Source organism: Amblyraja radiata, chromosome 6 (assembly GCF_010909765.2).
Source record: "Amblyraja radiata isolate CabotCenter1 chromosome 6, sAmbRad1.1.pri, whole genome shotgun sequence".
NCBI classification, from domain to species: domain Eukaryota; kingdom Metazoa; phylum Chordata; class Chondrichthyes; order Rajiformes; family Rajidae; genus Amblyraja; species Amblyraja radiata.
The window spans coordinates 53430407-53456324 of record NC_045961.1 but is presented as its reverse complement, the minus strand read 5'-3'; the positions used below and the strand labels follow the sequence as shown (position 1 = coordinate 53456324).

General features: G+C 45.1%; 1 protein-coding gene across 1 annotated transcript in view; it reads left to right on the top strand.

Moving 5' to 3' along the window:
- The first annotated feature begins 843 nt into the window (after nt 1-843).
- LOC116974426 (protocadherin Fat 4-like) overlaps nt 844-25918 on the top strand; it is a 78108-nt gene continuing 53033 nt past the window's right edge. Inside the window, exons 1-7 of the mRNA XM_033022850.1 lie at nt 844-1229; nt 8407-8623; nt 9862-10209; nt 16714-17624; nt 19334-19508; nt 20378-20558; nt 23417-23667. Of these exons, the coding sequence (XP_032878741.1) occupies nt 1170-1229; nt 8407-8623; nt 9862-10209; nt 16714-17624; nt 19334-19508; nt 20378-20558; nt 23417-23667 (2143 nt within the window). The 5' untranslated portion in view covers nt 844-1169. The remainder of the gene's footprint in view (nt 1230-8406; nt 8624-9861; nt 10210-16713; nt 17625-19333; nt 19509-20377; nt 20559-23416; nt 23668-25918) is intronic.

Here is a 25918-nt window from a genome sequence, read left to right as displayed (position 1 = left end):
AATATCTGCGCTGAACATAATGCCAAGATAAGCTCACCTATAGAACATAGAACAGTATAGCACAGGAAAAGACCCTTCGGCCCACAATGTAGGTGCCAAACATGATGCCTGATAATTAACTAATTTAATCATTGAACCATACAACTTAAATGTCAAAATGCTCTTTGGGTAGAAAAACAATAACAAAATTCCTTCAACGTCAAACATTTGGTGATGTTCTCTGAAGTCTGAAAGACTGGGTATAAAGACCTTTTTAATATATTCCGTTTGCAAAGTGATGTTTAATGTCATTTAAAAAAAAAATCAACACAAAAATAGAGATTTATCCTTCAATTTAATTCACAACTCTTCTTTTGTCAAGCAAACTATCTAATTGGACATTTGTAACCCTTTACAACAATGGCTGAAGAATCAATTGACTACTTTCTCCAGTTTAGGTAAATCTACATCTACTCAGCCAAAACATGGGAGGAACACAAACTGTGCATTCCCCTGCCTGATCAGAATTTGTGATTTGTGTTAGCGAAGCTGTGCCAGAAATTTGCATCCGAATATGGACAGAACATTAATCAAAGAGAGTTCCCATGGTCCAAACTAAAATTATAAATACAGTTCAAACAAATGAATAAGAAATTGCTTCTTACTATGTTTCAAACCTGAAAACCAAAGAGTATATTTTTAATGTGGAATTACAACTCATTCAAGAGAGCTTATTTTTAAATTTTCTTTTTCAGACCCTGGAAAATTCTACGCTCCAAACATGGCATTCAAAGCTGCACAGTAATCACACGTCCACCCTGTTGTGGGCCACTCGAGTATGTAGATTGTCTGCTTGCATTCGTGGGAGGTGACCCATTCAGCAAAGGAGCAGATCTGGACCCATGGATGGGGAAACGGCAGGGCAGTTTCACAACAGCTGCCTGAGAGGGAACGGCCAGAGCAAACCGTCTTGTTTGCCTTGGATTAGCATGTGCCTTGTGCCTCGCTCGCTCAGCCTTACTTGGAATCAGACACTTTGGTGGGATCACCTCAATGTGGGGGAAATGCAGATCTCCTTATTGTTTCTGACTCATGGCAGAAATGCTAAAGGCCAGTGTAAGGCACGGCAGAGGTATGTGAGGAGCTGAAATCTTTGAACACAGTCCCATCTCCGTTCTACAGCAGAACAAATGGCTCCCTGGCAATGCTGCAACATAACTCTGCTAATTCTCTCTCTCACGCTGTATAAGGTTGGTACCTTTTCTCTTTACTTCACTGAAATGACAGATTGTTGGGAGAAAACATTGCCAGAACTAAATTCTCCCATGTCCTGCATTGTACCTTACTAACACAGCATCTTCCTTTGCATGCAAACTCTGTCAAGAGTCAAGCTCACACTTTCTTTTGTGTTTTATCTTCCCTGCTTTAAATGTTTACCTGAATGCATCAATAAGTTGTTCTTCAGACTTGCCACAGTCTACTTATGTGTGGCTCTATGAAACTAGCAAACCAGTCAAGGGTCAAGAGTGCTTTATTGTCATATGTCTCGAAACGGAACAATGAAATATTTACTTGTGGTAGCACGGCAGATATGTACACAGCACCCTGTAAAAGCCATAATAAACAACACATGTTCAGTATATATGTATAACACACACACCGCTCACACACACACACAAATACACACACACACCGCTCACACACACACACAAATACACACACACACACCGCTCACACACACACACACACAAATACACACACACACCGCTCACACACACACACACACACACACACACACACAAATACACACACACACCGCTCACACACACACACACACACACACAAATACACACACACACAAATACACACACACACCGCTCACACACACACACAAATACACACACACACCGCTCACACACACACACAAATACACACACACACCGCTCACACACACACACACACAAATACACACACACACCAAATAAATACACAATAATAATGCAAAGTCAAAAATATTATCCCCAAATCTATATAGTTCGAAGCCTATTTGGAGGTTGTAGTGTTTAATAGCTTGATGGTTGTAAGGAATAAACTGCTCCTGAACATGGATGTAACAATTTTTAGGCTACTATACCTTCTTTTTTAATTTAGTTTACTTTAGTTTATTGTCACGTGGACTGTGGTACATTGAAAAGCTTTTTTGTTGTGCACTATCCAGTCAGCAGAGAGGCTATACATGATTCCAATCAAGCCATCCACAGATACAGATACAGGATAAAGGGAATAAGGTTTAGTGCAAGATAAATTCCAGTAAAGTCTGATTAAAGATAGTCTGAGGGTCTCCAATGCGGTAGATGGTAGCTCAGGAATGCTTTCTAGTAGGTGATTAAAAGCTAAGCCTTGCTGTGACAAACTGCAGTTTTAGTGATAGTTTATCTGAGGTGTTTTGGATCGCAAATATTTTGGATATATGCATATTTTTAATATATATATATTAACTGTGAATCAAAACAATGGCAGTTTTAAGATTAAGATTAAGGTTAAGAGCATAATGAGAATATAAACAATACGTACACTGAGATAGAAGTAATTTTACTGAAGTTTTTTTATCTTGTCCTTCCTGCCTTTGGGAGAACTTTAACTTTTTGATGGCTGTCATGGATATCAAGTGGGGGAAGATTACTTGTTGGTGTGTACTGCTCCCTAATTCTGATCTCATTTAATAGTGCAGTCATTTAGTTTGGCCATAGTTCACTGTGTGTCTGGCAGGCTGACCTCCACCGTGCTGAGGCCAGGCGCCAGCTCTTGAACAGCTCCTTATACCTACTTGACCATGACCCCACTGACGAACACCAGGCCATCATCTCCCAAACTGTTTATGATCGTGTCCCTTGTGGTAACTCCCCTCCTTAGCCTCCCCTCCTTGCCTCCAACCTTATCATAGAGTCATACAACAGGCCCTTGTCGGTGGGGGTGTTGCGAGCTGGCAGCCTTGCTAGCAGCGTGTTAGTTTTTTCTACTTTTTTTGTTTTTTTAGTGTGTCTCAATGTGTGTTTTTAATGTTTCTCTGTGCGTCTTGTGTGGGGGGTGGTGTGGGGGGGTTAAGGGGGAAACCGCTTCGGTCGCCTCCTCCACGGAGAGGCGACTTTTTCCATGTCGCCTCTCTCGTGGCCTAACATCGAGGATCGGTGCGGCCTTCCCGGAGACGTGCCCGGAGCTTCAGCAGCGGGCGCAGCGAGGACTCTATCGTCGCAGAGCAGGCGAGCTCTCGCCGGGGGCCGCTCCGTTCGCTGGCCCACGGCAGCCTGAAGCCGCGGTCTGCAGAGCTCCAGCTGGCGCGTCCTCCGGAGCCTGGGATCCCTCGTTGGGGACCCTGGAAGAGAAGAGCTCCGACCGCCTGCCCACGGCCAACTTCTAACCGCGGGCGCGGAGGGGACTTACCATCCGGAGCGCGATCCCTCGCCGGGGATTACTGGAGGGGAGCTCCGACCGCCGGCCCTGCGGTCTGCGGTGCTTCTGGCTGCGGCGTGGCGGGGACTTTAGATCTTCGACCGCCGGCCTGCGGCCTACACCACTTTGAAGCCGCAGTCTCCGGTGGGAAGGCACCGATTCAGGACCTACCTGGACTTACCTTGTCTGCACATCTGGACGCCCGCAGCGGCGACTGCGATGGTTGTGGTCCCGACCACGGGGGAAAATGGAGGAGGACTGACCAAACTCTGTGCCTTCCACCACAGTGATGAATGCTGGGGTGGATGTTTGTGTTCAATTGTTATTGTGTTTTTGTGTGTTCTTTTTCATTGTACCGCTGCTGGCAAATTAATTTCACTGCACTTTATGTGCAAGTGACGAATAAAACCTGACTTGACTTTGGCTCAATTAGCCAATGCTGACCAATATGCTGCATCTCCATGTCCCACATGCCTACATTTGGCCCATATCCCTCTAAATCCATCCTATCCAAGTACATGTCCAAATACTTCTTAACGTTGCGATAGTACCTGAACTACCTCCTCCAGCAGCTCTTTCCATACACCAAACATCTATTGTGTAAAAAACATTACCCCCTCAGGTTCCTATTTAAATCTTTCCCACTCCCCTCATTTAAACCTATGTCCTCTGGTTTTCAATCCCCAGCCCCGCACTGTCTGCTTTTATCTCTTTCCTAAAGTCCGCAAATAGAACTGCCCTGGCAGACCCATTGTTAATTCATGCTCCTGCCCCACAAAGCACCATCACATACCTTAAATCCATCCTATCCCCCCCCTTGTCTTGTCCCTTCTGACAGTCTGAAGAAGGGTCCCAACTCGAAACATCACCTAGCCATGTTTTCCAGAGATGCTGCCTGACCCGTTGAGTTACTCCAGCATTTTGTGTCTCTTTGCAAACCGGCATTGCAATTCCTTATATCTCGTTCTCTGGGAGCTGTTAGTAATTTATGATCTTAGTTTAGTTTAGTTTAGTTTAGAGATACAGCGTGGAAGCAGGTCCACCGAGTCCACACCAACCAGCATTCCCCCACATTAACACTATCCTACACACAGTAAGGACAATTTTACACATACACCAAGCCAATTAACCTACATACCTGTATGTCTTTGGAGTGTGGGAGGAAACGGAAGATTTCGGAGAAAACACAGGCAGGTCACGGGGAGAATGTACAAACACCGTACAGACAGCACCCGTTGTCAGGATCGAACCCGGGTCTCTGGTGCTGTAAGGCAGCAACACTACCACTGCGCCACTGCGCCGCCCTCATCTGTACCAGAGTAATGCTGATTTAAAGTATTGGTTTAAATCATTGTATTAGTTCAATGAGAACAGAAGTTATGGACCTCTATTATCGTAATTGTACATATAATGTATGAGCAATTAAAATAAAATCTTTTATCTTATGGTGATGATGGTGAAGGAAGATATGCTAGTCGGATTTAGAAGACTTTTGAATTGGCACATGGGTATGCAGGGAATGGAAAGGTATGGATTATGTGCAGGCAGATAAAAGTTGGTCTTGGCATCATGTTCAGCACAGACATTGTGGGCCAAAGAGCCTGTTCCTGTGTTGTACTGTTCTATGTTCTAGAACATAGGGAACAATAGTTCTAAAGTTCATATGAGCAGAAGTAGGCAATTAGGCCAATCGAGTCTATACCAATGGACGATAGGTGCAGGAGTAGGCCATTCGGCCCTTCGAGTCAGCACCGCCATTCAATGTGATCATGGCTGATCATCCACAATCAGTACCCCGTTCCTGCCTTCTCCCCATATCCCCTGATTCCGCTATCTTTAAGAGCTCTATCTAACTCTCTCTTGAAAGCATCCAGAGAACCAGCCTCCACCGCCTTCTGAGGCAAAGAATTCCACAGACTCACAACTCTCTGTGTGAAAATGTTTTTCCTCATCTCCGTTCTAAATGGCTTTCCCCTTATTCTTAAACTGTGGCTCCTGGTTCTGGACTGCCACAACATCGGGAACATATTTCCTGCCTCTAGCGTGTCCAAACTCTTAATAATCTTATATGTTTCAATAAGATAGCCTCTCATCCTAAATTCCAGAGTATACAAGCCCAGCCACTCCATTCTATCAACATATGTCAGTTCCGCCATCCCAGGAATTAACCTTGTGAACCTACGCCGCACTCCCTCAATAGCAAAAATGTCCTTTCTCAAATTTGGAGACCAAAACTGCACACAATACTCCAGGTGTGGTCTAACTAGGGCCCTGTACAACTGCAGAAGGACCTCTTTGCTCCTATACTCAACTCCTCTTGTTATTCGCTTTCTTCACTGCCTGCTGTACCTGTATGCTTACTTTCAGTGACTGATGAACAAAGACCCCCAGATCCCGTTGTACTTCCCCTTTTCCCAATTTGACACAATTTAGATAATAATCTGCCTTCCTGTTTTTGCCACCAAAGTGAATAACCTCACATTTATCCACATTGAACTGCATCTGCCATGCATCTGCCCACTCACCCAACCTGTCCAAGTCACCCTGCATCCTCATAGCATCCTCTTCACAGTTCACACTGCCACCCAGCTTTGTGTCATCTGCAAATATGCTAATGTTACTTTTAATCCCTTCATCTAGATCATTAATGTATATTGTAAATAGCAGCAGTCCCAGCACCGAGCCTTGCTGTAACCCACTAGTCACTGCCTGCCATTCTGAAAGGGACCCATTAATCCCTTCTCTTTGTTTCCTGTCTGCCAACCAATTTTCTATCCATGTCAGCACTCTACCCCCAATACCATGTGCTCTAATTTTGCCCACTAATCTCCTATGTGGGACTTTATCAAATGCTTTCTGAAAGTCCAGGTACACTACATCCACTGGCTGTCCCTTATCCAATTTCCTAGTTACATCCTCAAAAAATTCCAGAAGATTAGTCAAGCATGATTTCCCTTTCGTAAATCCATGCTGACTCGGACCGATCCTGATACTGCTGTCCAAATGTGCCGCTATTTCATTTTTTATGATTGACTCCAGCTCATCTTTGCTATGTTATATTTCTTCTCTTTTATTTTTTTACTGTCCCTGACTTCCCTTGTCAGCAATGGTCGCCCCTTACTCCCCTTGGAATCTTTCTTCCTCTTTGGAATGAACTGATCCTGCACCTTCTGTATTATTCCCAGAAATACCTGCTATTGTTGCTTCACCATCATCCCTGCTAGGGTATCTTTCCAGTCAACTTTGGCCAGCTCCTCCCTCATGGCTCCATAGACCCCTTTATTCAACTGTAATACTGACACCTCCGATTTACCCTTCTCCCTCTCAAATTGGAGAATAAAACTTATCATATTATGGTCACTACCTCCTAATGGCTCCTTTACCTCGAGTTCCCTTATCAAATCCTGTTCATTACACAACACTAAATCCAGAATTGCCTTCTCCCTGGTAGGCTCCAGTACAAGCTGCTCTAAGAATCCATCACAGAGGCTCTCCACAAACTCCCTTTCTTGGGATCCAGTACCAACCTGATTTTCCCAGTCTATCTGCATGTTGAAATCTCCCATAACAACCGTAGCATTTCCTTTACTACATGCCAATTTTAACTCTTGATTCAACTTGCACCCTATATCCAGGCTACTATTTGGGGACCTGTAGATAACTCCCATTAGGGTCTTTTTACCGTTACAATTCCTCAGTTCTATCCATACTGACTCTACATCTCCTGATTCTATGTTATCCTTCACAAGGGACTGAATTTCATTTCTCACCAACTTAGCTACCCCACCCCCTCTGCCCACCTGTCTGTCTTTTCGATAGGATGTATACCCTTGAATATTCAGTTCCCAGCCCTGGCCCTCGGAGGTGTCAGTATTACAGTTGAATAAAGGGGTCTATGAAGCTATGAGGGAGGAGCTGGCCAAAGTTGACTGGAAAGATACCCTAGCAGGGATGACAGTGGAACACCAATGACAGGTATTTCTGGGAATAATACAGAAGGTGCAGGATCAGTTCATTCCAAAGAGGAAGAAAGATTCCAAGGGGAGTATGGGGCGACCGTTGCTGACAAGGGAAGTCAGGGACAGTGTAAAAATAAAAGAGAAGCCATTCAATCATAGCTTATCTATCTTTTCCTCTCAACCCCATTCTCCTGACCTCTTCCCATAACCCTTGACACCCTTACTAATCAAGAATCTGTCAATCTCCATTTTAAAAATAATGAATGCCTTGATTTCCACACTATGGCAATGAATTCACCACCATCCAACTAAAGAAATCTGACTGAGGAAGGGTCTTGACCCGATACGTCACCAGAGATGCTGCCTGTCCCACTGAGTTACTCCAGCATTTTGTGTCTATTAAAGAAATTCCTCCTCGTCTCCTTTCTAAAGGTGTGTCCTTTTAGTCTGAGGCTGTGCCCTCTGGTCTTAGTTTCCCCCACTAGTGGAAACGTCGTCTCTACGTCCATTCTATTTAGGCCTTTCATTATTTGGCAAGTTTCAATGTGGCCCCCCCTCCATCATTTTTCAGCCCTGATTGAATGGCTGAATAAAATCGATGGTTCCGAATGGCCTAATTCTGCTCCTAAAACTAATGAACATGAAAGTGTAATGCCCCTGTCCCACTTAGGAAACCTGAACGGAAACCTCTGGAGACTTTGCGCCCCACCCAAGGTTTCCGTGCGGTTCCCGGAGGTTGCAGGTGGTTGCCGGACGTTGCAGGTAGTGGAAGCAGGTAGGGAGACTGACAAAAACTTCCGGGAACCTCTGGGAACCGCACAGAAACCTTGGGTGGGGCGCAAAGTCTCCAGAGGTTTCCGTTCAGGTTTCCTAACTGGGACAGCGGCATTAGGGAATAACTGAGTAAAGTTGCTAGTTTTTGAGAATAAATGCTATAGAACAATGCCTATGATCTGGTCCTAGAGTAGGAATGACACAACTGACTGATAAACCTGTAAAATTATGTTTGTTTAATCAGTGCATGAATACAGATACAGGGGACGAGAAAGATGGTTACATCTCCATTGATTCCACTAGTAAGGAGGATTTAGGAGCTACAGAGGCTCATTCCACCAAGAGTTTCATTGAATTTTCACAGACAGCGTCAAGCGGTAACATCGGGAAAATTCGCAACAACAGGCCCGTCTTCTCAAGAAGTGTTTACAGCTTTGACATTCAGGAGGACTCAGCTCCAGGTAACGTGATTTAATTTTGATATGTTAGAAACTACCTGGGAAATGTTGTCGGGGTTTGAACAAAGAGCTTTGAACAGTGCAGCACAGGAACAGGCCCTTTGGCCCACAAAGCCTCTGCCAAACAAGATGCTAAACTAATCTCCTCCATATCCTCCATATGATCCATATCCCTCCATTCCCAGCTTATCCATGTGCCAATCTAAAAGCCACTTAAATGCCATTGTCGTATCTACCATCACCACCCGTGGCAGCACATTCCAGGAACCCACCACAGAAAACTTACCCCGTACATCTGCTTTAAACGTTGCCTCTCTAATCTTATAGTAAAATATTTCCGTGTACTGTAATTAGGGAAAAGAAATAAAACTTTCCCACAGTTTGGATTTCCTTTTGCATTAACGCTTATAATCATTACAAATGGCACAGTGACACAGTTGGTAGTGCTGCTGCCTCACAGTGCCAGAGACCAGGGTTCGATCCTGACCTCAGGTAGTGTCTGTGTGAAGTTTGCATGTTCTCCCTGAGACTGCTTGGGTTTTCTCCAGGTGCTCTGGTTTCCTCCCACATCCTAAAGATGTGCCGGTTTGTAGGTTAACTGGTCTCTGTAACTTTCTGCTAATGTGTAGGGAGTGGATAAGAAAGTAGGATAACATAGAACTAGTTCTGAATAGTCTAGTGATCGATGGTCGGCATGGACTCAGTGGGCCGAAGGGCCTGTTTCCATGCTGCATCTTTTAATCAATCAAAACATGATCAGTGGTAGAGATTAATCTTTTCCATTTAAAGTTACTGAAAATAAGGATTTGCAGCGTGAAGTAAATGTTTGGCTTTATATTGTATGAGAATGCACATGAAAAAATACACAAAGTGCTGGAGTAACTCAGCGGGTCAGGCAGTATCTCTGGAGAATATACTGTAGATACATGATGTTTTTGGTCAGGATCTTTAAAATTTGCCATTCTCACCTTATATCCCGACCCAAAATATCACCTACAAATGTTCTCCAATGCTGCTCGACCTGCTGAGTTATTCCAGCACTGTGTCCTTTTTTATGTACATCCTCATGTGACATAAGGCCAAACATCTGCTTCATGCTGCAAATTCATATTTTAAGTAATTTTAAATGGAAAAGATTCAACTCTACTATTGATCATGATTTGATTGATTAAAACTGCATCTGCAGCTCCTTGTGTGTGTCTCGTGGACATACATAATATTGCTCCCTTCTTTCATTCCAGGCACCACAGTGGGCTTCGTAACAGCCACTGATCCAAACCAAGGTGTCGGTGACAATGTGTATGCAATACACGAAGATGATGGCGATGGACTCTTTGTTATTAACCCAGCTACTGGACACATGACACTCACTCGTCCTCTGGACTTTGAGTGTGCAAAGTATTACATTCTCTCTGTGAAAGCAGCGAGCACAGAGGGACAATTCAGCGTGGTCCGGGTATACGTCAACGTGCTGGATGTCAATGACAACGCGCCATGCTTTGCTCCAGATTCCTACAATGTTACTATCATGGAAAACATCCCTATTGGCACGAGTGTTTTAACCCTGAATGTCACTGATGCTGATGAAGGTGAGACCTCAATACTTTCTAAAATACACGTGGCAAGTGTATTCCCAGCTGAGCAATAAGACAAACATCCAGCAGCAGCGATAGAGGATTAAAAAAATACAACTGATGAAATACATATATTACAAATGTACAACATGATTCAAACAACAAATTAATTCAGAAGCAAATGAACATAAAGTGCCGGAGTAACTCAGTGGGTCAGGCAGCATCTCTTGAGGACATGGATAGGTGATGTTTCGGGTCGAGGCCCTTCTTCATTGGAGAGAGGAGGAGAGGAGAGGCAGGAACAAATTAATGCAGACATTATGAATTGCAGATGCTGGTTTACAAAAAAGACACACAAAGTGCTGGATTCTCTGAGTGGGTCAAAAAGCATTTCTGGAGAACATGGATAAGAGACGTTTCAGTTTGGGCCACAAGCTGTTTGGAGTAAATCAGTGGGCCAGGCAGCAACTCAGGATGATATGGATCGGCAAGGTTTCAGGTCGGGACCCTTCATTAGACATATTTAATTAATCAGATTAATCAAATCAATCAAAAGCCTCAGTTTTGTACAAAGTAGATTCTATTTCATTCCAAAGTGATGCTCCAAGCCACAGTGCTCTGTGAACTATTGATATAATTGAAAATATTAGGCAAATTAGACAATGACAGCATTAGACCCAGGGATTTAAGAGATTCCAGAAAAAGAGCCAAAGAAACAATGTAACTTTTCTCCAACGTATCAGCAGCAAATCACATGGAGATCCAAGCATTGATAACACAAGGCTCTCTTTGACTGCTTCATCTGATGGATGCTAATCACCTTATACTTTGTGGCACATCCCTGTTTGATATTGCTGTCACATATTTAGTGAATAATCAATTAGCAATGCTGAACGCTCGCAGAGTTTAAGCTGGAAATGCTGCTGCCCTGTCAATGGCACTTTGTTTGAAGAGATGATAATGTGAAAACGCTGTTCTATTTCCCAGAAACAACAGCGCTGATTTGCTTTCAGTTTTGAGTCTGAATGCACACTTTCAGAGTCTTTTACACTGTGATGGAGTAACTCGGCGGGTCAGGCAACATCTCTGGAGAACATGAATAGGTGGCAAATAGAGCAGCACAGTGGCACAGCGGTAGAATTGCTGCCTCACAGCGCCAGAGACCCGGTTTGATCCTAACTACGGGTCTGTACGGAATTTTATGTTCTCTCTGTGGCCACGTGGGTTTTCTCCATGTGCTCCAGTTTCTTTCCACACTCTAAAGACGTTCAGGTTTGTAGGTTAATTGGCTTCTGTAAATTATCCCTTCGGTGTACCAGTGATCACTGGTCGGCTCGGATTCGGTGGGCCAAAGGCCTGCTTCCACACTGTTGCTGTAAATATAAACAAAACTAAAAGGTGGACTAGTTACGCCAGCACTTTGTGTTATTTAACAAAATGTTACCTATCCAAGTTCTCCAGAGATGCTGTCCCTGACCCTCTGAGTTACTCCACCACTTTGTGTCCATTTGCGTAAATCAGCATCTGCAGTTCCTTATTGCTACAAGTACCAGAGGATATAGGTTTAAGGTGAGAGGGGAAAGATTTAATGGGAACCTGAGGGTCAACTTTTTCACGCAGAGGGTGGTGGGTATATGGACGAGCTGCCAGAGGAGGTAGTTGAGGCAGGTACTATAATAACATTTTAAAATATATTTGGACAGGTACGTGGATAGGAAAGGTTTAGAGGGATATGAGCTAAACGGGGGCAGATGGGACTAGCATAGATGGGAAATTTTGGTTGGCGTGGGCAAGTTGGGCCGAAGGACCTGTTTCCACGCTGTATGACTCTGTGACATACATTGTGCATCTCATATTACTGGGCAGATTAGACAAAGCAACACCACTCACACATGTGTGGACAGCAAAGGTAATCAGAGCATGCTGCCAAATTTTGGCACTACATTAACCTCACATTGTGTGTTACCAATGCCTGGAAATTGTGTTGTTCAAATTAGGGGTCCACAGTGGATCATCTGGTAGAGCCACAGCATCAGAGACCCGGGTATGAACACTGACCTCGGGTGCAGTCGGTGTGTGGAGTTTGTACGTTCTCCCTGTGATCACGTGGGCTTTCTCTGTGTGCTCCGTTTTTCCTCCCACATCCCAAAGACGTGCGGGTTTGTAGGTTAATTGGCTTCTGTAAATTACCCCTAGTGTGTAGGATGGGATAGCATAGAACGAGAGTGAACATGTGATTGATGGGTGGTGTGACCCAGTGGGTCGTAGGACCTGTTTCCATGCTGTATCAATAAACTAAACTAAACTAAACTAAATTAAACTAAACTAAACTAAATTAAACTAAACTAAACTAAACTTAGACACAAAGTGCTGGAGCTACTCAGTGGGTCAGGCAGTATCTCTGGTGAACATGGATAGATTACGTTTCGGGTCGGGACCCTTCATCAAACTGATGTTAAGGGGGGAGAGGGGAGGGGGGAAAGGGGAGGAGTGGGTGAGGGGGAGGGTGAGAGGGAGGGGGAGAGGGGATGGGAGATGGGGGAGAGGGGGACGGTAGGGGGAGGGGGGAGAGGGGAGGGGGGAGAGGGGAGGAGGGAGGAGAAGAGCTGTAGGCGATAAACCACCAGGACCGATCAGGGCTGGCAATAAATGATCTCAGACAAGGTGGTGCCTGGTAAGTTTATAGTTGGCTAGGGAAGGTGTGATCTCAAGAGAAACAAAATGGATAACTGTGGAACTGGTAAAACTAGGGTGGAGGAAGAGGAAAACTAAAATATCCATGTTCTTCAGAGATGCGGCCTGATGCGCTGAATTACTCCAACATATTGTGTTTTTCCTTGGTGAACCAGCATCTGCAGTTCCTTGTTTCTAATCTTCAGAACCCTCTTCTCCACAGTGGGCAACCTCCTCAAGCCTCGAGCCAACACTCTCCCTACCTCTACTCCGGATCTCTGCAACTCATTCCTCCACTTTTTCGCTGATAAAATCAGCACCATCTATCAATCTTTATCCCCTGTACCCGACTCCCCAGCATCTACTCCACCACCTACCAAGGCCTCTCCTTTCAACATCTCCACTGACCTCCTTACCCCTCCTCCACACTGCTTCCTCTCCCAGTTTGACCTGGTCACCCCTATTGAAATCTCCAAACTCATCAGCTCTTCCAAACCCACTACCTGCTCCCTCGACCCTCTCCCCACTCCCCTGTTGAAGTCCTGCCTCCCCGTTCTCTGCCCCTACCTCACTAATCTCTTCAACTCCTCATTGTCCCAAGGAATTGTCCCCTCCGCTTTCAAAACTGCTGCCGTTACACCAATCTTAAAGAAACCTGGTCTCGATCCCTCCTCTCTCATTAACTACCGCCCAATCTCAAACCTCCCCTTTCTTTCAAATACCCTGGAGCGTATCGTTGCGTCACAACTTCATTCCCACCTCCTTGCGTATAACCTACTTGAACCCCTCCAATCTGGCTTTCGCCCCCTCCATAGCACAGAAACTGCTCTCCTCAAAGTCCTCAATGACCTCCTCACCTCTGCTGACACTGGTTCCCTCAACATCCTCATCCTCCTCGACCTGAGCGCAGCCTTCGATACAGTGAACCATAACATCCTGCTCACCAGACTCAAAGACCTCGGCATTGAAGGCTCTGCACTCAGCTGGCTCCGTTCCTACCTTTCCAACAGATCCCACTTCATCTCTCTCCACAACCACACCTCTGCTACAGCCGCAGTCACTCAAGGCGTTCCCCAAGGCTCCGTACTCGGCCCCCTCCTCTTCATCATCTACATCCTCCCCCTTGGTCAGATACTCCGCCACTTCAATCTGGACTTCCACTGTTACGCTGATAACACCCAGATTTACCTTGGCACCAAATCCCCTCACAACCCCCCCCCCCCCTCTCCCATATCAACTCCTGTTTGTCAGCTATAAAAACCTGGATGCAACATAATTTCCTCAAATTCAACAGCAATAAGACAGAATTCCTCCTCATAGGCTCCAAAGCCACACTCAGCCAAATCAATAAACCCACTCTCACCATCGACGGCACCACTGTCTCCCCATCTCCCCAGGCCCGCAACCTTGGCGTGATCTTTGATTCCACCCTCTCCCTTGAGCCTCACATCCGCCATGTCATTAAAACCTCCTTCTTTCATCTCCGCAACATCGCCAAACTCAGACCCTCTCTCACACCGCCCGCTGCTGAAAGACTCATCCATGCCTTCATCTCCTCCCGACTGGACTATTGCAACTCACTTCTCCTTGGCATCAGCTCCACCTACATCAACCGACTCCAACTGGTCCAGAACGCAGCCGCCCGACTCATCACCCATACCAAATCCTGGCATCACATCACTCCAGTCCTCAAACAACTTCACTGGCTTCCCATCTCCCACCGGATCACCTACAAAATCCTGATCCTCACCTACAAAGCCCTCCACCATCTGGCCCCCCCATATCTCATTGACCTCCTCTCCCCCTACCAACCCTCACGGTCCCTCAGATCCACATCAGCCGGTCTCCTCTCCATCCACAAGTCCAACCTCCGCAGTTTTGGGGACAGAGCCTTCTCCAGGGCAGCTCCCAGGCTCTGGAACTCCCTCCCCCAACTGATCCGCAATTCCGTGTCCCTCACCATCTTCCAGTCCCGCCTCAAGACCCATCTCTTCACCTCTGCCTATCCTTAGCCCCACGTCCCCGTCCCTTTTCATCTGTGCATTAATTGCCTCATACTGTGTTTTGTATTGAATTCTGTCTTTACTTTGTGTACTAGTCATGTCTCTACTATTTATTTCATTCCTCTTACATGTTTTTCCTCTACATGCTCAATTTTTGTAAGGTGTCCTTGAGACTCTTGAAAGGCGCCCATAAATAAAATTTATTATTATTATTATTGAGTCATTAACTGAGCTTTATTCTAGCTTGGATTTATGAAAGAGTAACTCTATTCAGAGTTAAGTGGGAATGTGCCTTGCCTGACAGCTGTTGCTATGACTCATGCTTTCTCCCTGCCCTTTTGATTGCGGTCTGACGCAGATCAGAGATTTTCATGTGACATCATTGCCTTCACCATTTGCACATGGAAGTAATTAATCCCGCCAGTGCTGACTGCTGCTACTGTGCTCCCATTGACAGGTAGAGGTCAATGCACCACGCTCCTTGAAATCACACAACACCCGGCATGCACTCTGATACATTATAAACCTTTCATGCATTTACCGAACAATTCTACCATCGACCAAAAAACTACACAGACATCTGGGAGGCACAGTGGTGCAGCGAGTAGTGCTGCTGCCTCACAGCGCCAGAGACCCGGGTTCGATCCTGACCTTGGGTGTTACCTGTGTGGAGTTTGCATGTACCTCCAGTGACCATGTGGGTTTCTTCTGGGAGTTCTGGCTTCTTCCCACATCTCAAAGACATGCGGGTTTGTAGATTAATTGGCCTCCATAAATTTCCCCATTGGTGTATAGAGGGTGGAAGCGAAAGTGGGATAGTGTAGAATTAGTTCAAATAGGTGATCGGTGGTCAGCATAGACTCAATGGGCCAAAGGGCCTGTTTCCATGCTGTATCTCAATCAAGTTAAAACAAAGCTAGTCACAGAAGAGGGGGCATATTGATGAAAAGAAACATTAAATGTGATTTAATATTGAATTAACATGTGATTAAATATTTAATTAACAAAAAGACATTTAGACATTAAGATGTCTTTTTATCTATTAAAAAAGCAGTGTGTGACTCAATCGGTCTATTATTCTTTCCAAAAGATGACTCTAACTTTCTCTGGTGTTTTTTGCATCATTGAGTTTGGGCTGATGGACTTGTAATTATCTGGCTTTCTGGGATAGGTGTCTTCCATGTTTGAAGCAAGTCTACATTATTATGAGTAGACAGACACAAAGTATTGGGGGTCAGGCAGCATCCATGGAGAAAAAATATAGGTGACCTTTCAGGTCGGGACTTTTCTTCAGACTGGAAGTAGACAGTGGGGAGTGGGGGGTGAGGGAGGGGGGGGGTGAAGAGCTGGAGGCAAGAAAAGGCCTGGACCAACAGGGATTGCCATGTTGACTGCAAGCCCCAGCCACAAATGCCCGCAGGCCCTGATTAATCTTGGTCTTTTCACGCCTCCAGTTCTCCCCCCCCCCCCCCCCCCCCTTTAGCGTGCAATCCAAACCAATCTAACAGTCATAGAGTCATGCAGCACTGAAACAGGCCCTTTGGCCCAACATCCATGTTAACCAAGATGCCCCATCTAAACTAGTCCCATTTGCCTGTGTTTGACCCATACCCCTCTAAACCCTTCCTATCCAAGTACCCTGTCCAAATGTCATTTAAATGTTGTTATAGTACCTGCCTCAACCAACTCCGCTGGCAGCTCGTTCCATTCACCCACCACCCTCTCTGTGCAAAGGTTTAAATCTTTCCCCTCAACTTAAACCTATGTCCTCTGGGATTAGATTCCATATAGTATAGTCTGTGCAAGTGTTACGTAACTAACTGAACATTTGTCTACTGTCCAGGTATGAATGCAGCTTTGACGTTGAACATAATCTCCGGGGACGCCAATGGAGATTTTACAATTGATGAAAGCGCTGTACTCCGGGTTGGACAGATGTTAGATCGAGAACGCCAGTCTACTTATAGTTTAACAGTTCAAGCTATTGACCAGGCTCCGTGTGACTCAGTGCGTTTCAGAAGTAGTGCATGGATCATGGTGGAGCTCCTTGATGTGAACGACAATGCTCCCACGTTCTTGCCTTTGAATACTGTCTACCTTCCCGAAGACGTTTCTACTGATACCGTGGTAATGACAGTGAAGGCCGTGGATGGAGACAGCGGGCTCAATGGCCACATTGAATACTCTCTCACACAATCTCCAGAGTGCAAGTTCAGCATCAACACCACAAGTGGCGAAGTGAGTGTGATTGGAGACCTTGATCGAGAATTAGTGGAACGGGTTACAATAGAAGTGACTGCATCAGATAAAGGCCAGCCACCACTCTCCTCCTCCTTATGCATTAGAGCAATTATTACTGACGTCAATGATAACAGCCCCGTCTTCAGTCAAACCACTTATACAGTCACAGAGGATGAAAACATACCTCCTGGCTCTGAATTACTGGCTGTTTCAGCTACTGACCTCGATGAAGGGAGAAATGGGCAGGTTCGATATACAACAAGCAGCAAGCACTTTGCCATTGATTCTGTTACTGGGTTAATCTCATTGTTCAGGAATCTAGATCGTGAACAAATACCGATCTATTCTTTTGTGGTTTTTGCAACGGATGATGGATCCAGTCCCAGGTCAGGAACAGCCTCCGTCAAGGTTGTTCTCAGGGATGTCAATGACTTTGTACCGATCTTCCAGCCTGCCACAATATCCCTAGATATCCTGGAGAATATAAATAAAGTTCCACAAGTCGTATATCAGGTACTTGTTTTTCTTTCAGTTGTTTTAATTCTTAACATACTCAAGCTGCATTACTGAAGAAGGGCCCCGTCCCGAAACTTCACAGATCCATGTTCTCCAGAGATGCTGCCTGACCCGCTGAGTTTCTCCATCAACTTGCATCCTTTTTTGGGGGTTTATTGTCATGTGTGCTGCAGTACAATGAAAAGCTTAGTTTTGCATGCTGTCCAATCACATCAAATCATATTATACAAAAATAGTTGTGGTTCATTTTTAACACCAAGTGTCAATATATGGGAACTCTGAAAGGCAGAACCGCAGCAGATGACAATCAATCTTGGTATCAGACAATCGTGGTATCAACCATTTTCTACGTACAATAAATCATAGCTGGAACACAACAATAGTTAAAAAAAACCTGATTAATGAAACCTGAGTCTGATAGTTAAAGAGGCTGGCAAATGAGATTGGCAAATGCAATTTTATTAGGGAACAAATAGGCTCAGAAGAGTGATATATTATGTTATCACAATTACACGATACAGCAGTGATTTTTAAACTATGATTAATTGTATGTATTTGATACTAAACTGAAAAAACTCCTGCAATTACTGTTAAAACATAGTGGGACTTTAGTAGGATTGAGCATAAAAGTCAGGAAATCATGATGCAGATTCATAGGACTCTGGTTAGGCTGCATCTGGAGTACTGCGTACAGTCCAGTCACCCCACTACAGGATAGATGTGGGGGCTTTGGGGAAGGTAGGAGAATAGGGTTGAGAAGGAAAGACAGATCAGCCACGATTGAATGGCAGAGTAAACTTGGGCTGAATGGCTTCATTCTGCTCCCATGACATGAATTTATGAACTTATCAACAAAAGAGGTTTACCAGAATGATGCATGGATTAGAGGATATCTATATTATTATAAAACACTGATCTTGGATCTTGGCTCTGCTCCTCGCGGCAAGCTGCGTAGAGTTTTCAACGCGCAGCCATTGTTTTCCACGAGCTGCGAGTTGCGTAACTCACACTCTGCTGGCCGTCCGCGGCGCCCTACCCTCCCCCCCAGGGCTCAGGATTGAAGCCGCTAAACACGCAGTAATTTGGTTGGGCTTCTGAGGTCCAGCCAGGTCCAGAGAGCTGCCCAGGCCCGCCGTCCGTTCGCAGTCGGTCCCGTCCACGCTGCCTGCTCGCCAAGTTCAAGTCCGCCCTCTCCTTCTCTCTCCCCCCCTCCCTCCCTCCTCCCTCCTCTCCCCCACTTCCCCCTCCTCTCCTCCTTCTCTCCCCTCCTCTCCCCCTCCTCTCCCCCTCCTCCCCCCTTCCCCACCCCCTCCTGGAACATGCTGCCAGGGGTGGCGGTGGAAGCAGATAGGATAGGATAGTGGCGTTTAAGAGGCTTTTGGATAGACACGTAAATATGGAGGGAATTGAGGGGTATGGATCACCGACAGGCAGAGGAGATTAGTTTAACTTGGCATCATGTTCAGCATGGCCATAGTGGGCTGAAAGGCCTGTGCTGTACTATTCAGTGTTCTACGATTGGTCATTAACCCCAAATTCAGATTAATTCATCTTAAGGTAATGTCTAAACACATGCCATTTTCATGTTGAAGACACTGCGGTTATAAGAGATGGGGTTCAGGACAGTTATGTTGACCATGTATAGAAACACTTCACACATAACCACTAAAAGCAGTTACTTAATGTGGGCTTGCTATGTTTCTCAGTTGCTCGGCCTTGACGATGACTTGGATTCCAACAGTGAGCTGACTTACAAGATATCACGAGGAAATGAAGAGGGCAAGTTTTCACTCTCAACAAACGGAGAACTCAGGCTGGTGCAGATCCTCGACAGAGAGGTTCAGGGGGAATACACGTTGCTGGTGACTGCCACAGATGCAGGTAATGCAGACTGTCATATTATTAACCGGGCTGTGGAACATAAATTGATTCAACATGAATTTGATTAGCTCCAGTGATCTAAACAGCCAAATCAGAATCCTTCGCTCCATAGATGCTGCTGCACCCGCTGAGTTTCTCCAGCTTTTTTGTGTACCTTCGATTTTCCAGCATCAGCAGTTCCTTCTTGAACAGAATAATTAATTGCCTGGTTAACTGGTAGAACTCTGAAACCCCTAATCAGAAAAAGAGTATAATCTTTACTGAGCAATTAATCAAAGAAACCAGAAAGGAGCCCACAGACCATCACTGAGAAAGTTTAATGTGTTGAAAAGCCAACTTGCTCACAGCCAAACATATTAAAATTTGCATTAATATTATAGCTTCATGGGTGTTGAAAAATTCATCCAGAAAGCAGATCTAAATATCAGGAACTTAAGTGCATTGCATTAAGGAGATGCTGCAATATGTTTTCTATCACAGTAAAATACCATGACTTAATGGTTTATTTCTGCACCTTCATCACTTCATTCTCAATCTTGGAAGCTTTTAGAAGTATATTATTATTAGCTTTTTGTTCCCTCGTTGCACAGAGTTAAAATTTGATAACCCTTGGAAAAAGGCTTGGATAGCATTCTGTATGATTAGCTCATTACCATTAACTGCTATGCACAGGTACATCACATTTAATAAAATAAACTGCAGGTTGGTTTATACCAAAGATAGACACAAAGTGCAGGAGTAACATGGCGGGTCAGGCAGCATCTCTGGAGAAAATGGATAGGTGATGTTTCAGGTCGGTACTCTTCTTCAGACTATTAAATGAACTGTTTTGTGCTGAGATAATACGTTAAGTTCCATGAATTTTGCAGGTGAGCCACCACTGACTGGGACTGGAACAATCGTAATAATAGTTAAAGACCTCAATGATAACAGTCCTCTATTTGAACAAAATCTGTACACAACCACCATCAGTGAAGCCACCTCCACTGGTACAGTGATTTTACGGGTCAAGGCTTCAGATGCAGATGCTGAAGAGAATGGGAAAATCAGGTGTGACATCTAACTTGTCTTCTTAACATTTTTCTACCCTCTCAAAGTTACTTGTTTGACTCGTTAATTTACATTATTGCACAGTTTCTGGATTCTTCCTTTACGTGCTGAGCACTATTAATGTTTGTGTGTTAGAAAAAACATTTTACCAACTACAAAAATATTGAATCATCATTTGCTTTAGACTTACACCAGGGAACATAGAACGTGGAACGGTACAGCACAGGAACAGGCCCTTCGGCCCACAACGTCTGTGCCAGACATGATGCCAAGACCATCTCTTATCTACCTGCACATAAGCCACATTCCTTCATTCCCTTCATAATTCCAAGATAAACTAATCTCTTCTGCATGCATGTAATCAATATCCCTCAATTATTGATATTCACATGCCAATCTAAAAGCCTCTTAAATGCCACTATTGTATCTGCATCCACCTCCACCCCCAGCAGTGTGTTCCAGGCACCCACCACCCTCTTACCCTGCACATCTTCTTTAAACTCTCAGAAGTTTCCTGATTGCATATATGTATTTTTCCTCAGCTATAATCTGCATTGATCTTCTATTCTATTTTTGGGCAGCATACAGTGGCACAGCTGGCAGTGCTGCTGCCTCACAGTGCAAGAGATATAGGTTTGACCCTGACCTCAGGTGCTGTCCACGTGTAGTTTGCATGTTCTCCCTGTAACTGCGTGGGTTTCCTCCGGGTGCTCCGATTTCCTCCTACATCCCAAAGACACGTCGTTTTGTGGGTTAATTAACCTCTGTAAATTGCCCCTAGTGTGTATGGAGTGGGTGGGATAGTGGGAGGAATTAGTGTGAACGGGTGATCGATGGTCGGTGTTGACTCAATGGGCCGAAGGGCCTGTTTCCATGCTCGTAAAAGTGGCAGATTGTGAATATTACCAAACCTGTAAGATTACCAAATCTTACCAAACTGAAGAGATTTCATCTCATTAGTCCTGAGCACCTCATGGGGGAAAAAAAGCCATGGGCAGGTTAAAAGAAGTGTTTGTAAATATTTCACATTTGAAAGGAATCATATCTTGTGGGCACATGAGGGAGAAAGGAATACAAGGTCACCTTGATACTGTCTGATAACGAAGGGTGGGGAGAGGTTTATGTTGAGTGTAAACACCGACAAGAACAAGCTGGTTTCTTTCTAAGTCGCACATTCCATATCATTGGGCGTTAACTATTAACCACATGCCCTGAATATGTTTCTATCCAAAGTTTTGAGATGGCCAGTTCCATGAAAACTCTGTCCCTCCTATCCAAGGGCGGCGCGTGATTAGAGTCGCTGCCTCACAGCGCTAGAGACCCGGGTTCAATTTCGACCTCGGATGCTGTCTGCATGGAGTTTGCACGTTTTCTCTGTGATCTCGTGGGTTTCCCCTGAGACGTCCCAAAAAAGTGCGGGTTTGTAGGTTCCGCTGTAAAACTTGCCCCTCGTGTGAGGGATGCGGATGAGAAAGTGGGACAACACAGGAATAGTGTGAATGGGTGATTGGTGGTTGGTGTGGACTCGGTGGGCTGAAGGGCCTGTTTATTCGGCCTGAGGTCCCTCTTGAACCTCTCCCCTCTCATCTTAAACCTATGCCCTCTAGTTTTGGAATCCTCTACCCTGAGGCAAAAAAATTAGCATGCCCCTTATAATCTTGTACACATCGATAGAAACATAGAAACATAGAAATTAGGTGCAGGAGTAAGCCATTCGGCCCTTCGAGCCTGCACCGCCATTCAATATGATCATGGCTGATCATCCAACTCAGTAAACTGTACCTACCTTCTCTCCATACCCCCTGCTTCCTTTTGCCACAAGGGCCACATCTAACTTCCTCTTAAATATAGCCAATGAACTGGCCTCAACTACCTTCTGTGGCAGAGAATTCCAGAGATTCACCACTCTCTGTGTGAAAAATGTTTTCCTCATCTCGGTCCTAAAAGATTTCCCCCTTATCCTTAAACTGTGACCCCTTGTTCTGGACTTCCCCAACATCGGGAACAATCTTCCTGCATCTAGCCTGTCCAACCCCTTAAGAATTTTGTAAGTTTCTATAAGATATCCCCTCAATCTTCTAAATTCTGGCGAGTACAAACCGAGTCTATCCAGTCTTTCTTCATATGAAAGTCCTGACATCCCAGGAATCAGTCTGGTGAACCTTCTCTGTACTCCCCTCAGCTCCGCAGAGATAAAACTGTCATGGCCTCGCCAACTTCTCCCAATAACTCAAGCCCACAATCCCAGGTAACACCCTGGTGAATCTCTTCTGCACCTTGTTCATTTCCAGATTACACACTTGCAAGAAAACTGCATCTTACTTTCTTACAAGATTTCACAGTAGTGGAGCGGTGGAGTTGCTGCCTTACAGTGCCAAATACATGGGTTTGATCCTGACTACAGGTGTTATATGTACAGAGTTTGTATGTTCTCCCTGTGACTGCATGGGTTTCCTCCGGATGCTCTGGTTTCCTCCGACATCTTAAAAACATGCAGGTTTGTGGGTTAATTGGCTTCTGTAAATTGTCCCTGGTGTGTAGGACAGAACTAGTATATGGCCAGTCTGAAGAAGGGTCTCGACCCGAAACATCACCCATTCCTTCTCTCTAGAGATGCTGCCTGTCCCACTGAGTTACTCCAGTGTCTATCTTCAATTTAAACCAGCATCTGCAGTTCTTTTCTACACTAGCTTATGGGTGACCGTTGGGTGGCGTGGACTCGGTGGGCCTGTTTCCATGCTTTATCTCAAAATTAAACTAAACTAAACTAAGCTAAATTAAACTAAACTATGATAAAACGATTGTAATTGTAAATGTTACCACTATTTCTTGTCATATTGTATTCATTTAATTTCTAGTTACTCAATGGAAGGGGAGGATTCTCCATTCTCCATTGACCCTGTCAGTGGAGAAATGATCACCATCTCCACTTTGGACAGAGAAGTTCGAGGAGATTATACGCTGCTTGTTGTAGCTCATGACCAAAGTCACACACAGCGCTCGACGAGTTCGGCATCTGTGGTGGTCATTATACAAGATGTTAACGATAACCCACCTGAATTTCTGGATGACCCATATGTTGCTAATGTCCCTGCTGTTCTAAAGAGAGGTAGGTTCCTCAATCTGTCTGCCTTGGCCTACGCAATCTCCCAATTGCCAAACATTTTAATTCCCCTACCTACCCAATCCCATACTGACCTGCCTGTCCTGGGCCACCTCCACTGACAGAGTGAGTCCACATGCAAGTTGGAGTAACAGCACCTCACATTTCACTTGGGCAGCTTACAACCTAGAGGTATGAATATTAATTTCTCTAATTTCAAGTAACCCCTGCGTTCCCTCCCGCTACAACCTCCCCCACCCTAGTTGTCCTGCTCGTTCCACTGCTTGAATCCCTGAATCCCTTTGTTATCACCTCTTCCCCAGCCAACAATGGGCCATAATGGGCTCCACCCTTCCTTGATCATCTGTGCTCACCCTGATTTGTTCTGGCCTTTTCCTTTCTCCATTCCCCCCCCACCCCCCTTCTACTTTCAGTCTGAAGAAGGGTTCCGACCCAAAACATCACCCATCCTTTTTCTCCAGAGATGCTGCCTGACCCGTTGTGGTACGCCCACACTTTGTGTCTATCTTCGGTTCCTGATTCGGTCTTTTTATTATTGCAGACGTCAGTCATTCTTCTTAAATGTGATTTTGTGATGTAATCACCTTCCTGAAAATAAAATAAAACATAAATTCCTGGTGATCAGGGACAGATTAAGATGATAAGAAGATACGGTGACACAGCTGGTAAAGCTGTTGCCTCACAGTGCCAGATATACTGGGTTTGGTCCATGACCTTGGGTGCTTTCAAGTGTCAAGAGTCAAGAGTGTTTTATTGCCGTATGTCCCAGAATGGAATAATGAAATTCTTGCAAGGAGTTCACACCTTCTCGCTGTGACTGCATGGGTTTCCTCCAGGTGCAGAGCTTCCACACCTCAAATTTTTTTTTCCTGAAATAGACTCCCAAATTTCCTGGAATTTGATGGTATTTCCTGAAATTTAAGCCTTCCCCAACTGCGCACGTGCGACTGCCGCCCCAATTGCGCACGTGCGGATGCCGGGCCCACTGGGCACGTGCAAGGAGACGGCGTCATTTTGCGTCCCTCCCGCGTCACTGGCGCCATTTTCAATTGTGCGCAGCCTCCCACAACAGCGCAGGCGCGGATGGTTGCATTTTTTTCCCCCAAAAATCCCTTCACGTCTCCCCGTGCGTGCGCAGTACGGCGGGTATCTGCGCGTGTGCAGTTGGGGCGAGGGTCACACATGCGCAGTTGGGGAAGGCTTACCGGGCTTCCCGAAATTTCCCGAAATAATTTAATTTCCCTAAAATTACCTGAAGACAACCAGAATTTCCCGAATTTCAAGTAATTTCCTTCAAAGTGTCCGGATTCCTGACACATCCCAAAGACGTGCGTGTTTGTTGGTTAATTGTCCCTCTGCAAATTGCCTCTCATGTGTAGGGACTGGGTGAGAATGTGGGATAACAATGAGCTAGTGTGAACGTGTGATTGATGGTCGGTGTGGACTCGGTGAGTCTGTTTCCATGCTGTATCTTTTAATTCAATCCATGACAAGGGAAAAGATGACAAAGTCATGGTAGACAGAAGAGAAGTTGTGATGAAACTCAGTCATGTTTGTAATGGAGTAGCTCTCTGGATCGAATCTCAGCCCATGGGTAGACAGACCAAGCATAAACAGAACTCAATTCAAGGAAAGGATAGAAAGTGCTGGAGTAACGCAGCGGGTCAGACAGCATTTCAGGTGAACATGGATTGGTGACGTTTCAGGTCGAGACCTTTCTTCAGACCCGACCTGAAACATCACCTATCCAAGTTCTCCAGCGATGCTGCCTGACCCGTTGAGTTACTCCAGCACTTTGTGTCCTTTTGTGTATTAACCAGCATCTGCAGTTCTTCATTTCTTCAATTCGTCTAGACTTGGGTTAAAGCTGAAATAAATAGTCAATTATCACTATATAAAAAGAAGTGGACTGTTATGACTTCATATAATGTTATCCAGGATGGCATGTGGTTGAGGAAGAGAAGGCATAAAAAGTGCGATCTGTGGGGAATTCTACAATTAAGAGCAGCACGGTGGCGCAGTGGTAGAGTTGCTGCCTTACAGCGCCAGAGCCCCGGGTTAGATCGTGGCTATGAGTGCTGTTTCTAAGTAGTTTGTACATTCCTGTGACCTGTGAGGTTTTCTCTGGGAGCTCCAGTTTCCTCCCACATCCCAAAGAAGTATAGGTTTGTCGGCTAATTGGCTTGGTATAAATGTAAATTGTTCCTAATGTGTGTTGGATAGGGTTAGTGTGCGG